Genomic DNA, 16,703 nt, shown 5'->3' on the forward strand with positions numbered 1-16,703 from the left:
TAGATTCAATTGAAGTGTGAGAGCTCTGGCTGGAAGTTTTAAGTAGATACAGAATTGGGGTGGAGTGTGAGAAGAAAATCAACCACTTTGTGCTTTTGATTACCTATTTCGCACAAGTCACCCAGTCAGGAGCTTAGAGGGTAAAAAGCAGCAGCAGACATCTCTGCCTGCCTCCAGGGAGGAGGTGCCTGGGAAAGGAGGAATGAGCAAACCGAAATTGACCTTTCTGTATTCCCAGGGTCCTGTTACGTCAAGGGACAGAGATTAAAAAATAATCTAGGCCGGGCGCGGTGGCTCACGCCTAGAATCCCAGCACTTTGGGAGGCCGAGGTGGGTGGATCACTAGGTCAGGAGTTTTGAGACCAGCCTGGCCAACATGGTGAAACCCCGTCTCTACTAAAAATACAAAAATTAGCTGGGCATGGTGGCATGTGCCTGTAATCTCAGCTACTTGGGAGGCTGAGCCAGGAGAATCACTTGAACCCGGGAGGCGGAGGCTGCAGTGAGCCGAGATCGCGCCTCTGCACTCCAGCCTGGGTGACAGAGCGAAATTCCATCTCAAAATAAAAATAAATAAAAACATAATAATAATCATCTAGCTGGGCATGGTGGTTTGTGCCTATAATCCCAGCTACTCCAGAGGTTGTGGCCAGGAGTTCGAGACCAGGCTGAGCAACACAGCAAGACTCCCTCTCTTAAAAAAAAAATTAAAAATAACAAAAATAATCGTTTATGTCCCTCTAGCGTGGCAAGTTGTTTGCAATCTAATCGAAAAGGCAAGACAATGAGAAGACAAGGTACAAAGAAGTTGGATGAAAGAAAGCAGTACCAGGGCGGTACACCTGGCAGGGCATAATGGATCACTGAGCAAGGGACCAGATATATGTAGGGACTCGCAGGGAGCCGGAAGAAAATGAAAGCCTCAGCCATGGGGCACAGAGTCTGCCTGAAAGGGAGGGCTCGATGTAGACCGAAGCAATTGGAAAAGTCGGGGCTGAGTGAGATCCTGATCTGGATAGAGGGAAGGAAACATTCTAGGTAAGACCCACAGAGAGCAAAGGTCTCTTGTACACCTTTCTGTTTACGGAGCAAACATACTCTTCTCGTTTGTGCTGCTTGCTAGACCATCCATCTTCACAGCCTTTGGGGACAGGCAGAGCCTTGCCCAGCAAGAACCTCAGACCAAAGGGGAGCCAGGGTGCAGGTGCTACCTGTCAGTTCCTATGAAGCACCCTCTGCGGACTGGAAAGCAGCTGAAACCTGGCCCGGGGGTCTGATGCTGGCTGCTGTGGGCTTAAAGCCTCCTCAGTTCTGGAGTCCTTCTGGCCAGGATGACTGTGGTGGTGAGCAGTGATTCAGGGAAGGTGCCCAGAGGTAGGATACCCCCTTCCTTTTGGCAGCTGCAAGCTAGGTTTTCTATTTCCTTGACTAAGTTTACGGAGCACCTGACCAGCCCCTGGTTGGGGAAAAAGGCTGATGAATGGGTGACAAAGTGTCTCCAGCTCCATCCAACTTGTCAGAAAACAGCCAGAACCCAAACAGTTAGATAGGAAGAAAACGAACAAGCCAGGCACTAAATAGCAAATGACTTCCTCTCCCCTAGGCATCCAAAACCAAGGGGCTAGGTAGGCTCCGCAAAACGTACCCAGGCTCGGAGGCAGAATTAAGAAGAGAGGAAAAAGACATCCTCTACTTTTTTCTCCAGAAGCAAACTTTTTCTTCCCAGAGCAAGAAGGACCACAGAGACCACAAATAATAAGGGGTTCGAGACTGTTAACACAGGAGTGGGACAGGGCTGAGTTGGTCCAGGCCTGGGTCCCCGCAGTGGCATTTCTGGGGACTTTGAGGATACACACAGGAAGGACAGGCAGGACCTGACAGTCTCAAGAACAACAGGACAGAGGACTGAAGACTGAGACTATGATGATCAGATCCCTTCTGCCCAGCTTCCTGTGCACTTTTATGCAGGACTGTTCTAGGCCCAGATGAAATGAGGGGAGCATGTGGTGAGTCCTGCCTAACTCCACCAGGGCCACATAATGAGGGTTATAAATACACAAGATATAAAGACATACATAATAAGACAGGCCCTGTCTTATTCACAGTGTGTACTCAGCACTACGCCTCACTCACATCAGGCCTGTGATGAAAATCTATGTAATGAAGACATGAATGAATAAGACAATGAATGAATGAACCCCAGCCTGGCAGAGCTTTGTGCCCCAAGAGGAGCCTGCCTGACCCTCTTGAGATCTTATGTGCTGAGAGCTAAGGAGAGCTTTAAGGATGATGTAGTTCACACCCTCACTTTGCAGATGGGAAAGTTTAGACAGGCTGAGCAACCTGACCAATGCAACTGAGTTAGTCAAGTATTAAAGCTTGGAATATAATTCAGGTCTCTTGATGCCGACAATTTAAAAAACAGCCATTGATCTCCCAGGGGAGATATAAAGACACACATAATAAGACAGGCCCTGTCTTATTCACAGTGTGCACTCAGCACTGGGCCTCACCCACATCAGGCCTGTGATGAAAATCTATGTAATGAAGACATGAATGAATAAGACAATGAATGAATGAATCCCAGCCTGGCAGAGCTTTGTGTCCCAAGAGGAGCCTGCCTGACCCTCTTGACCTGGCTGGAGCCTCTGCTGAGAAACAGCCCCAGGGAGCAGAAGCTTGCCAAAATGCGCCAAGAAACCAAGGAGAATGTGCCAGCGTTTTCTTCCAACAGTTCCATCCTGAGACAATCATTTTCACATGATGATTTTTAAGTGCTTACTTGGCTATGAAATCACCAGGCTGGGAATTCTCTGTCAACTGCTAAAAGCCAGGACAGAAAGGCAAAGAAAGCTTTTTTTTTCCCTTTTCCCCATGTCCTTTCTTTGAAGCCACCACCAGGGGGCCTGCACCTATTCACAGAGCCATACACCAGCAATATTCTTTCCGGTTCTGTTTCCTTCTATATCTGGCTTTCAAAAGGGCAATTTATACATTCCCCCTCCTTCCCACAATTTAGGAGAGTGAAGCCATTCCAAGTTGGAACCTGTAATTTTGAAATGATGCAAAAAATTGAAGATAATGAAAAACATCTGAGTTCAGATACCTGGAAATGTCAGTTGCCTTATCCAAAGGCTCTTTGTAGGAAAAAAAGGAATGATCAAGAGGGGGTTTTCTATCAGAAACAGCTGCTCAACAGAACAGACATCACCCCCAACCCCACCTCCCATCTCTCCCACCATCAAGGGAGGTCACTTATTCACTAGAATAGTCACGAACAAAGCATGAGATGGGAAGATAATTTTCCAATCCCCTAGTGGCTCTAGCTATTGTTTGCAGTTAATACCTTCCAGGAATAAATGAAGAAACTCAAGGGTTTGCAAGCAAACTGCTGTGACAGTGTCTAACCCTTCACACACACACACACACACACACACACACACACACACACACACACCCCACTACAAGCCAAGAAGGCAGGAAGGACATGTTTGGACCATGAGTACCATGAGATCTTATGTGCTGAGAGCTAAGGAGAGCTTTAGGGATGATGTAGTTCATACCCCCACTTTGCAGATGGGAAAGTTTAGACAGGCTGAGCAACCTGACCAATGCTATTGAGTTAGTCAAGCATTAAAGCCTGGAATATAATTCGGGTCTCTTGATGCCGACAATTTAAAAAACAGCCATTGATTTCCAGGGGAGATATAAAGACACACACACACACACACACACACACACACACACGCAAATTTTAAAAAACCAAGTTTAAAAAAAGAAAGCAGAATCAAAGCTACGCTTTTCAAAAATCATAAATCTGCACATTATGAAAAGGCTTCCGATTACTCTCTAACCCCTAATAGTCCTGCTTTTAATCTCTCTCCACTGTCAGCTTTCTTATATATAATATGACGTTAAATAATGCTAAGAAAACATGCCTGCACCACCACAGAATCATGACCACCCTACTCTCTGGGTTCAGGAAAATGAAACAGGGGCTGCTGATATGAGAACCCCCTGGGCTGCCACTGCAGTGCTCCACATACCACATTCACCACTAGTTACTGAACTAACTTGTGGCCCTGGAGCAGAAACTATACTGTTTTACCCACTTCCCTGGGTGAAACCAACAGGAAAGAAGGACACCAAAGGCATCCAAAATTCACACTCATGTTTTAATATATTTCCAAAAACAATTTATTCCCACTACCTCCCTACTCATCTTAAAGTGGAGCCTTCCCCATGTGACAGATACAACATGTTACGTTCAATCTAACACTGATGCCAGGCACATGGTTAAGTGCTCAATAAAAGTCTGTTGAATGACTTGATGAGCACTGCTTTTCATCTTTACACTTTTCAGTATTTTCTGAGTTTTCAAGAAGCATATATTATTTTATACTCTGAAAGATATAACACTACTTAAAAAAATCTGTTTAATTCATTGCATTTATAAGTCAAAATGGACCTTACATCTATTTAAGTCTCTACTGAAAAGGCTGTATGAGAAGACAGAAGATATTTTTAGTGGGGAAAGAACATGGAAATGAGCCAGTTTTATAAAATACTGTCCATCACTCTCAGCTCCACCTCCCATGACCTAAGGACAGCACCAATTCTTTTGCTCAGCAAAAGTGGGAGGCTGTCAGGCACATCTTCAGACTGCAATGACACTGTCTAACCACACACGAAAGCACATTTTGTCCCACTCTTACCTTGCAGCTGCAGCCAGGAGATTTTTCGCGTTGGGAGCTCCTGGATCTACAGAGAGAGACTTGGCAGCTAACAGCAGCTTGCTGGATGCCATCGAGATATTCTTGAGGTTCCCTATCACTTGGATCTGGTCTTCTTTTGTCTGGAAGGTCAAAAGGAGCCAGAGCAATTAGGGCCTGTCCATTTCTTGAAGGAGGCATTCAGAGAGCTAGGAGCAGTATCCTGACATGCAGGCAGGTTATCCGTGTAGATTACATTAAACCCAGTTAGCCCGCAGATGCCTAACTCGGTGAGACACTGACCAGTGTCTACCCTTCTCCAAACAGATGCTCAGATCAAGATGCATGCCATGGGGAAAGAAATCCATCCCCAAGTGGGTCAGCCAAGAGCTGTGCTTTCTCACAACTAGAGGCATTAAGCGGGGAGCAGGGTGGGAGGAGAGCGAGCGAGCTGTGAGCCAATGCACAGACCAGGCAGCGATTCCAGCATCTTGCTCAACAATGCTGGAGTTGTCAAGGAGCTGTACATCTCGGCCTGGCACAAACGACCAGCACTGTCTCGATATTCAGAGCTGACTGCATCCCTGAAGTTCCTGACTCGGGAAAGGACACATTTCTCACCCGGTTGCCATCTGAGAAACAATTCTTTGTAGATACTAGAAGAAGATACACCCTGGTTATCTCTTTTAGGGAGGTCAAAGGAGCGCAGAAAAAAAAAAAAAAACAGCTCTGCAAGCTGACACCAGATCAGTCAAGCTCCCTTGTTCTAAACAAGGGGTTTATCTGTTCATCTGAAGGAGGTAATTTTTAATCACTTGACACTCAGTATTAGACACTGACCATCTGAATGGTCCATTAAACCTCAAATACATATATATTTTTATTGTATTATCCCACATTTGAAGAGCTGTTCTAATCTTTGTTAAATATTCTCCCTCCTCCTACCCTCCCTCCAAATAGTAAGACTATGAATTCTGCTGGAGGATTGTGGGAGAAGTTATCCTTCATTACTAACAGCACCTCATGCATAAGCTGATAGCATTTTTGGGAATGCCATTCCCATGAGGGCATGAGCTTCCTAAGCAGCAAAAAGAATGGCCTGCCTGTTTCCAGGTTCCTTTTCCTATTTGTTCGGTCAGTCTCAAGGATGGATTGTCCATCTGAGAGGAGAGGCTAAGGTCAACTCCAGACAACCATCTCCACACCCACCTGAGCTTGGCCAGCCATCTCAATGCCAGCATCGAGGAATTCATCAAAATCATCACTGAACTTTCCAGAGGCTGCAGCCAACTCTCCACTCTGGCCCCGGGTGGCATGGACTACTTCCCCAGCAGACTGGTTCAGATCAGCTGCTGCCTGGTTCAGTTCACTCTGGGCTTCCTGGAAAGGCTTCGTGCTTGGAGGTAGCTGTGGGGAACAGACGGCACACCCCATGAGACATTTTGCTTTGCAGGGGAGGGATAAAAGGAAGGTATTGTGGAGGGGAGACAGACTCTTCAGAGATGCATTTGAGTCATCACGATTAAAAGGCTCTGAGTCATCTGAGCCCATTTTATTAATAGGTTTGACCCTCAACATATACATCCATTCATTCATTTAAATTTATCAAACACCTACTCAGTGCTAGACACTGTGGATCTAAAAATGTAAGCTATCTACAGGGGTTCAAGGTTTCCTAAGTGGCAGAGACAGGATCCACACCAAGGCAATCTGACTCCAGGGTCCATTCTCCAAAACTCTACCCTATTTTGTCTCTCTTAAGATGAAAGCTAAGTTTTAGCTTTGTAAACTAAAAGACAGATGCTCTCAAACTTCAAATCATGTTCTTCCAAACTAATAGCCACCGATTATATTAGTGGCCTTTGCTAATAACTTTTAAATGTCATCTAGCAGAATGATAACCATTTGGGAAAAGTTCTAGGGAGTTAAGCTAGACTCTATTCATCACCCACATACATTGCCTCTATACCTGTGCAGACAAGAAACAAAGATGCATGAGCACAAACCCTCCTTCAGCAAGACTCACAAAGCAGGGAAGGGAACAGGCCCCAAGGTGAAATTCCTCAGACTACTCGCTCTCTCACTGAGTCTTGGACACATGTACCCTTCCAACACCTGATTGTCACTATCTGAGATGTCCTGATGAGAAGCCAGGTGATCACATACCCCTTTGCCAGTCTCACTGGGATGATCCAAGAGGAAATGGCAACATGGCTCAAAGAAAAAGTAAACTTTAAAAGCTCCACCTGAGAACTTTGTTATCAGACAGCAAAACACAGAAAACAAAGACTGGCGGGAAAAACAGGACTCCTAAAGGAAGGGTTAGCTGCTCAGAGATCTCATGGAGAGAAGAAGACTTCACTCACACCTAATGTGAGCCTAGTCCCCCAGTGTCCTTTCCCAGTCTAAGAACCTCTCACCGAATCCACAAGCAGCTTCTTGCTGGACTCCCCGATGCTCTTCAAGGCCACGTCCACATCCTTCTGCCCAGGGAGGCAATTTACGCAGTTATTTAAGGAGTGTGAGACGGCTTTAGCCACCTGAATTCGTGGAGGGAGAGAAGCACCTTTAAGTACAAACATTTCTGCACATTTGTTGGGAATGGGCAGTGACAACATGCAGAGCTGAAATAGATACGGAAATGACCCACCAGCATCCACCTGCCACTGTTACCTGTCTTACATCACCTCATCCAGGCCCCTTGTCCCAGAGAAGTTTCCACCCTCTCATTGGGATTAACATTCCGTCTCAGCAAAGGGTCTGACATAGTGACACAGCACATCCCACCTGCTCCCCAAAGCCAGGCTAAGCCACAGTTTTGTGATTCAAATATAGAACTCTCCAGCATGAGGTCAGGTTCTAAAGCAAAGATTTCTTATACCAAGAGAAATGAAAATTATCTCCCTTCTTGGGAGTCCTGCTGAGGTCGCCAAGGTGGAAGGAGACCTTGAGTTGTTTGGATCACAATTAGAAGGCCTGTGGTTAATTTCTGCTCAGTGACTCATGGGGTCATCCTCCCAAACCTCATTCTGCCCAAGGGCAAGTGGGGCACTCTGAGCACAACCTGGAGTTGCCCTCACCCTGCCTAGAAATGTTTGGTGGCTCCCTGTTTGCATTCTTTGGTATCCTCAATTAAAAGGAAGGTCTTTGGAGGTGGGGAGTGTCATTCCCTCTAATCTAAGCCATCTCCTTCCCAGCCCCACGTCTAGGACTCTGCCTGGATGCTCCTTAGCCAACTGGTTCCACCATGCAGTCGAAGAAGCATTCAAAGAAGTAATAGAGAGCCAGGGTTGAAAACTTCTGAGTGGCCAGCCCTAGCGGATCTACCTCATTCCCTGGCGAGGAACAGCAATATAGCTCAGCACACACAGGCCCAAAACAAGCATGTTATGTCCTGGCTCCGAAACTCCCAAGGACAGAATTCGAAGGCCCCCATGCCCTCTGCTGACCATGAATTAAGCAGATCACACATTAATGTGGAGAATACTAGGCAAGACTTACAAAAGTGAGTATCATGTATGGCCAGCACTGTTATGACCTTTGGAAGTTTCTGAAAACATCTGCTGTGTCAGTGTTCATATCAGGGAAAAGCGCCCAGGAGACAGCCCGCCCACATGTCCACGTTAATGATGACCATGACAACCACAATTTCTCCTTCCTAGCCTCACCTGAGCCAGTCTTTGTTGACTCTCTGCATCTCCAGGTGCAATCAGGGCCTGCTTGGCCTCTTGAATGAGCATGGCGGAGCCCTCCATCACGTCTCGAGCAGAATCTAACATGGCATGGGCGGCCGCGGGGTCGGTCGTCGATGCAGCCACTCCACGGGCGGCCTGGGCCAGTATTTTTAGAGCTTGGGCCGTCTCTCTAGCAGCCACCCCTGGGGATAAAAGTCCATCAGAGTTCCAGTTAGACTTCATCTAAATGGCACATTTTACTTAGGAGTAAGCTTCTGGGCCAGGGCCTGGCACAGAACTGGAGCTGCAGATTAGTCTTCATAAAATTTGAATTGCTGTGTTTCTCAAAGAAGTAGCTGGCTTCAGAAACATATCCCCCTGGCTCTGGGCCAAATCAAGAGACACATTAATAACAAATGCGATACTAAAGACTTCGTCCCCCTGATTTCTCTTGCTCCCACTGCCCCACTGTCCCTAGACCTAGAACATCAAGTGCATGGGAGTACACAGATGGATACACTTGGATATGTTCATGTACATGTTTGTGGGAGGCCATGTAAAAGCACCGTTCTTCTCAATTGTCTTTCTGGGGCATAACTTACAGTACACTACAGTGAACAAGTCTACACGTGCAGCTCCGTGAATTGGCACATATGGATACAGCCACATATCCACCATCAGTTGTGCCAGTCAATGCTCCCTTCACACCAGAAGTAATCACCATTCTAATGTCTATTACCTTAGACTACTTTTACCTGTTTTTTTTTTTTTTTTTGAGACGGAGTCTCACTCTGTCATCCAGGCTGGAGTGCAGTGGCACGATCTTGGCTCACTGCAAGCTCCGCCTCCCAGGTTCACGCCATTCTCCTGCCTCAGCCTACCGAGTAGCTGGGACTACAGGTGCCCGCCACCCTGCCCGGCTAATTTTTTGTAATTGTTTTTTTTTTTTTTTAAGTAGAGACGGGGTTTCACTGTGTTAGCCAGGATGGTCTCAATCTCCTGACCTCGTGATCCGCCCGCCTTGGCCTCCCAAAATGCTGGGATTACAGGCGTCAGCCACTGCGCCCGGCCCTTTTACCTGTTCTTAAACTTCATGTTAACAGAACCACATATATGTATTCTTTTGTGTCTGCTTTCTTTCTCTGACCATAATGCTGTGAGATTCAGCTAAGCTGTGATATGTGGCAGTTCTTTCTTTTTTCTTGCTATATAGTATTCCACGATACAAATCTGCCAGTATTTGTTTATCCATTCTCTTGCTGACGGACATTTGGGTTGTTTCCTGTTTGGGGCTGTTATGAATGAGTCTAACAAGAAAGTTCTTATATATATATATATATTCAAGTGGCCATATGGATCACTTCTCTTAGATATAAACCTAGGAGTTGAACTGCTAGGTCATAGAGTAAGTATATACTTAGCTTTAGAAGATACTACAAAAACAGTTTTCCAAAATGACTTTACCATTACACATTCCACTGGCAATCTGTACGAACTGCAGTTGCTCTACATCCTAGCCAACACCAGGGAGCATCGGATTTTAATTTAATCATTCTGATGCATGTGTAGCTGCATCTCAGTGAGGTTTTAACTTTTATGCCCTTAATGAGTAATGGTGTTGAGCACCTTTGCATGCACTTAATGGCCATTTAGATATCCTCTTTTGTGAAGTGCCTGCTTCTCTTTAAATTTGCATCTAAACAGATGATGGGATTTGGTGATAAACGACGAATATAAACTAGTCCTTTAAAGCTGTAGCACCACCTCATGTGGAATAAACGTGAGTCTTACTACCTGGCACGCAGTCCTTGGCACACCCAAGAAGAGGATGAAGACTGAAGATGCCAGGACACATACAATGCCTGAGAATCGCTGAACAGCTTACCCTAGAGCTCATCTCATGAAATTTCACAGATGAAGCCTGGTGCTGAGACATATCTTGCCCACAAACACTTCCAGAGGTGGCAGGAGAGCTAGATCTGAGCTTTCCTCACTTTGAGGTCAAATATTCTTTATAGTGCTCTTTGCGGTAGAGAACTACGAGCCCTTTTTGTTAGAACATATAAGACCTACATGAAAAATACGCAAATCAATGTCTCTCTCACACTGAACTTTTGAAATGACTATTTTCTACAGGACTGAGCTGGAAGGTCTCTCGGCACCCGTGAGTGTGGTCTTTACTAGCCGCTACCTCAGCTGAGTCAGCACCTACACAGCAGGTGGTCTTTTCCTCACTGAGGGCGAGGCTCTGTGATACAATCGAGTGTGAAAGGCCTCAGATCCATAAAACCAGATGGGTTTGCAGTGCTGCAGGCTTGCTAATATGTAAATATTTAGTAAATCACACAGCTGGGATATAAAACTATGATCTAATCAAGGTAAATTACAAAGCTGCCAATCTATCATTTATCCCATGGCACTTCTGAGTACAGCTGGCAGAACAAAAGAATTTTAAACTAAGTGCTTTTTATGGCAGAGGAGAAGCCCAGAAGAGAAAGCACAAAGGTAAACAAAGCTAAGGTGAAGGAGAGAAACAATCTGAGGAGAATGGTCATTCCATTTTACGCTTAAGCTTTTGGCACAGGGTTGAAGGATGCTGTTGCTCAGAAAAGCGCCAGATGTAGTTAAGACCTCATCTGGCTCTGGCTCTGCTGCTGATTAGTTGTGTGGTCTAAACTGCTGCCTTTTCCCTCTGGGCCTCCGTTTCTCATGGGTTTTAGGAGAGGCTGAGTTCCTAGCTCTGACCATTGCAGATTCTAGGCTGTGATTTCTAGACCTCTCCTCTTGTCTTCCCATTTGTCATATGGACTCTTGAATCCACTTCTATTTGAGTCGTATATAAGTTTGGAGGAGTAAATCATTTATCATATCCAATTAGAAAAGACATGTTCATGCGAAACCCATTTAGTGAAAAACCTTTCATAGACTCATACAATTTTAAAAAACGCAGAAATCAGAAGAGCTAAATTCCAAAAACTTAACCTGGTCCATCCCATGTGTTTTCTGCTAAGGACTCACTGTGAAATCTCAAAGCACATCAAGGATCTTCTTGAGAGAGATCAGGTTTCTGCAAAGAGGAAGCCATACCATCAAAAGGATGAAACAAGGCCACCAGAGGTCAGAAAGCCCAGTGAACACCCATGGCTGTGTATGGCTGAACGCACAGCAACATTCTCAATGATCATCACTACAGGGTCAGATCTCCAAGCAAACAACACCCTCCAAATGGAACTCTTCCTGCAGTCAAAGTGTGCACCACAATACCAGAACCACCAGTGTGAAATACGAAAGCAGATTTCTGTTTCGATAACCAGTCCTTTGAAAACACAGATTACTTTCACAGTATTCTTGCCATCTGGATCTTAAATGATACTCAGTAACAGAATCTTATGAAGGCATATCAAGTGATATCAAATATAGTAGCATTCTACATAATGGTTGCTATTCTTTACCAGAATTCATGTGGATTGCGTATCCAGACAGTATTGGGCCACAGAGCAACTTCAGAAGATAAAGACCAGGTATGACACAAATCTTTTATCTGTTCCAAAGCATTTACAAAGGGTTCTGTGTAATTGTAATCAGCTATACAGAAATATATTTTGAACGCTGCATTGGCCAAACAGAAACACACTTGCATTAGAATACAGCCCAGTGGCAGCTCACGTGAAACTTCTGAAAATCCCACACACCTCAATTATGGACAAGGAAACTGAGACCCATGGAGAAGTTTTCCACACGTGCTCTCTCTTTCCTTGCTTCCCATCCATTCTCCAACTTTCCTGAAACCGCCTTCAACAAGGAGAATAGTGACCTCCTTATTCCTAAAGCTAATGGATGCTTAAGTCTCCCATTTGACATGACTTTCTGGGCAGCAACTGTGTCTATGGTTCTAGAGACATCCCTCTCTCCTGGTTTCCCTGCCCTCTCCACAGCTCCATGTTCTTCTTTCTTTCAAAGATTTCCATTGCCAGTTTCCTCCTTGACCAGCCAGGTTCTTCAGAATTACAACTGATAAGCTGTCTCTCACTCTACCACTCCTTGTTGGCAAAATTATCTACTTCCAATCATTATCATTTTACCAATAATTTTCAAATCTGTATCATCCAGCCCAGCCTTCTCTACTGAGTTCCGGAGCCAAAGATTTAGCTGCCTAATGATGCTCTCACTGCATACTCTGCAAGCACTTCAAATGGAATATATTTAGTGCCAAATCCAGCATTCCTGAACTTCACCTCCCCTGCTCCTACCAATGGTCCTGTGTTCCCATCAGTGATTCATACAACTCTTCACTCAGCTATAAGACCAAACACTTGGAACCGTTCATGTTACCATCTCCACCAACTTCTAACCAGTCACCAAGAACGATTGGGTTTTTGCTTCTTCAATCCATCACTTCGTCTCCACTGTAGGACACTACCATCTCTTACCTGGATTAATGCAACAGCTTCCTTGCCTACCACTTTGTTTCCATCCAATCTATTCTACACACGGGAGGAAGGGCAACCTATACAAAAAGCAATATGAACTGTGTCCACAGCTGAAAAACATGTTCACATATTCTTCAGTTAAAGTATAACTCATTTATTTTAGCTTATGAGGCCCTTTAGGATCTGACCCTGGCCTAACTTTTCAGCCTTATCCTCTTATTTCTCACTTCCTCTTTGCCTATGACTTTCACCATCTTCAGTTCCTTCCATCAGCCTTCTCTCATTTTTAAGGCATCATACATGCAGTGCTCACTTATGCAACTGCCTTCCAGTGCCTGCCAAAATTAAATGGGGCTACTTCTAGGCTGTTTTTCAGACACCAACTAGACAGCATGTCTTCCTGGGTGTTATTGGTATGAGATGACGCAACCTGTAAAGTAGTCTTTTCTCTACTAAATATGCATTTCATCATCTACACAACAGCTGGCAAGATTTCGGGAAAGTGTAGAAATTTCTGAAATTTAAATCTCTCATATTACCCTATGATTTTCTAAGAATTTTATCATACTTTTCCTCCTCCTAGAATGCTAAAGGACTCCTAAACAATCCACAAAGCCCTCGCTAGGTGTCAATTCTGCTCTGAAAATTTCCCCTACCCTCCTACTGGGATCAAATTTTGTGTTCTTATTATTGCAGGTACTGTATATACTGTACTATAACTTTGTGTTCCTATTGTGCTCTTTAAAATTTTTATTTTCAAAGTAATAAATGTATACAGTTTTTACAAATCAAAGAGGATTTTGCTTGTAGTGATGGCAGAATAACTTACTGAAAATCAGCCTTCCCACAAAGAAACTCTGGAAAACATATATAAAACATTTATTTGAAGACACTGGAGAAATACCAAGGCACCAAAGTAAAGAGGGCCAAGATCTTGAAAAGAAGGAGTGAGTCCAATGTTCAGGATTGCTTTTTCTCTAAAGGCATTTTCTAATATGTAACCTGTTACCAAGAAGCTGAGAAGCTGAGGAAAGTTTCTTGAAATCTCATGGGGCTAGAAGAGAAAAGCATAGTTCTGAGCCCAAAAAACAGAATAGCCCGGGTAAACAGCAACCCTTTCAGATGGGACACTCAAGGGCTACACCCTCAAAGGTAAACTGGAAACAGACCACACAATTTCCAATCAGCTCAGTTCCTACATTTTTATTGTGATCTGTCCTTATCTTAACCATCTGCCAGAAGCAAAGAGTAATCCTATGTAGGGAAAAAAACATAATTCAGGGCCTCAAACTATCTCTACAATTTAAAATAGCAATGTTCAGTCTTAAAGAAAAAAAAAAAAAGAAAACACCAGGAAACAAAACCAATGGCTGATATCATAAAAATGGCCATACTGCCCAAGGTAATTTATAGATTCAATGCCATCCCCATCAAGCTACCAATGACTTTCTTCACAGAATTAAAAAAAAACTACTTTAAAGTTCATATGGAACCAAAAAAGAGCCCACAATGCCAAGTCGATCCTAAGCCAAAAGAACAAAGCTGGAGGCATCACGCTACCTGACTTCAAACTATACTACAAGGCTACAGTGACCAAAACAGCATGGTACTGGTACCACAACAGAGACATAGATCAATGGAACAGAACAGAGTCCTCAGAAATGATGCCACATATCTACAACTATCTGATCTTTGACAAACCTGACAAAAACAAGCAATGGGAAAAGGATTCCCTATTTAATAAATGGTGCTGGGAAAACTGGCTAGTCATATGGAGAAAGCTGAAACTGGATCCCTTCCTTACACCTTATACAAAAATTAATTCAAGATGGATTAAAGACTTACATGTTAGACCTAAAACCACAAAAACCCTAGAAGAAAACCTAGGCAATACCATTCAGGACATAGGCGGGGGCAAGGACTTCATGTCTAAAACACCAAAAGCAATGGCAACAAAAGCCAAAATTGACAAATGGGATCTCATTAAACTAAAGAGCTTCTGCACAGCAAAAGAAACTACCCTCAGAGTGAACAGGCAACCTACAGAATGGGAGAAAATTTTTGCAACCTACTCATCTGACAAAGGGCTAATATCCAGAATCTACAATGAACTCAAACAAATTTACAAGAAAAAAACAACCCCATCAAAAAGTGGGTGAAGGATATGAACAGACACTTCTCAAAAGAAGACATTTATGCAGCCAAAAAACACATGAAAAAATGCTCATCATCACTGGCCATCAGAGAAATGCAAATCAAAACCACAATGAGATACCATCTCACACCAGTTAGAATGGCCATCATTAAAAAATCAGGAAACAACAGGTGCTGGAGAGGATGTGGAGAAACAGGAACACTTTTACACTGTTGGTGGGACTGTAAACTAGTTCAACCATTGTGGAAGTCAGTGTGGTGATTCCTCAGGGATCTAGAGCTAGAAATACCATTTGACCCAGCCATCCCATTACTGGGTATATACCCAAAGGACTATAAATCATGCTGCTATAAAGACACATGCACACGTATGTTTATTGTGGCACTATTCACAATAGCAAAGACTTGGAACCAACCCAGATGTCCAACAACGATAGACTGGATTAAGAAAATGTGGCACATATACACCATGGAATACTATGCAGCCATAAAAAATGATGAGTTCATGTCCTTTGTAGGGACATGGATGAAACTGGAAACCATCATTCTCAGTAAACTATCACAAGGACAAAAAACCAAACACCGCATGTTCTCACTCCTAGGTGGGAATTGAACAATGAGAACACATGGACACAGGAAGGGGAACATCACACTCTGGGGACTGTTGTGGGGTGGGGGGAGGGGGGAGGGACAGCATTAGGAGATATACCTAATGCTAAATGACGAGTTAATGGGTGCAGCACACCAACATGGCACATGGATACATATGTAACAAACCTGCACATTGTGCACATGTACCCTAAAACTTAAAGTATAATAATAATAAAATAAAAAAAAAAAAAAAAAAAAAAACCAATGGCTGAAAAACCAAGAGGTGGAAAAAAAAAATCCCTGACAATAAAAACAGGCTACAGGCTATCCAGATATTAGGATACTGGACTTCAACTTTAAATAACTGTGATAAATATGTTGAAGAAATTAGATGACAACATACAGAATTCCAGCAGAGACACAAACTGTAAGTAATCAAATGGATATTCTAAAACTGAAAAATATGGTATTTACAATTAAAATCTTAATTGAAGGGGTTGAAAGCAGAATAGACACTGCTAAAGAGAGGAAAAGTGAACTGGAAGATAGATCAAAAGCAGATATTGAGAACAGAGCATGAAAAGAAAAATTATGAAGAAGAAAAGGGTAGAGAAGATGTAGAAAACACAGTGAAATGATCTAGCATAAGAGAAAGGAAATGGGACAGAAGCAATATTTGAAGAAACAAAGGTTGATTTTTTGAAAACTGGCCTAGGACAACAAATCCCATTTTCAAGGAGTACTTGCAACCCAAAGGAGGATAAATATGCAGGGAAACTCCTCCAGGCACACTGCTGGAAAACCAAAGACTAAAAAAACTCAAAAAGCAAGGAAAGGGGAAAAATAAAACCGCATTACCTTCATAGCTAACTTCACAACAGAAATAAAAGAAGCCAGCGACAATGGAATAACATCTCCAAAGTGCTGGAAGAAAACAACTGCCAACCTAAAATTGTATAAGTGATATTATCCACCCAAAATAAAAGCTAAACAAAAGCATCTTTAGACAAACCAAAATGGAGAGAACTTGTCACCAGTAGATTAATACTAAGGAAAATAATGAAGGGAGTTCTTCAGGCAGAAGAGAAATGATCCCTAATGAAAGTCCCTGGAGATGCAGAAGGAACCAAGGATAATGGAAA

At 43.5% G+C, this 16,703-nt stretch overlaps 1 protein-coding gene across 4 annotated transcripts in view; it reads right to left on the reverse strand.

Moving 5' to 3' along the window:
• TLN2 (talin 2) overlaps positions 1-16,703 on the reverse strand; it is a 465,831-nt gene that overhangs the window by 99,905 nt on the left and 349,223 nt on the right. For all 4 annotated transcript variants that reach the window (XM_032174074.2, XM_032174073.2, XM_058427409.1 and 1 more), the window contains 4 exons: positions 8,381-8,589; positions 7,133-7,252; positions 5,922-6,119; positions 4,716-4,855 (listed from right to left, as the gene is read on the reverse strand). In XM_032174074.2, coding sequence (XP_032029965.1) covers positions 4,716-4,855; positions 5,922-6,119; positions 7,133-7,252; positions 8,381-8,589 — 667 coding nt within the window. The remainder of the gene's footprint in view (positions 1-4,715; positions 4,856-5,921; positions 6,120-7,132; positions 7,253-8,380; positions 8,590-16,703) is intronic.

This window comes from Hylobates moloch, unplaced genomic scaffold (assembly GCF_009828535.3).
Source record: "Hylobates moloch isolate HMO894 unplaced genomic scaffold, HMol_V3 SCAFFOLD_14, whole genome shotgun sequence".
Lineage (NCBI taxonomy): Eukaryota > Metazoa > Chordata > Mammalia > Primates > Hylobatidae > Hylobates > Hylobates moloch.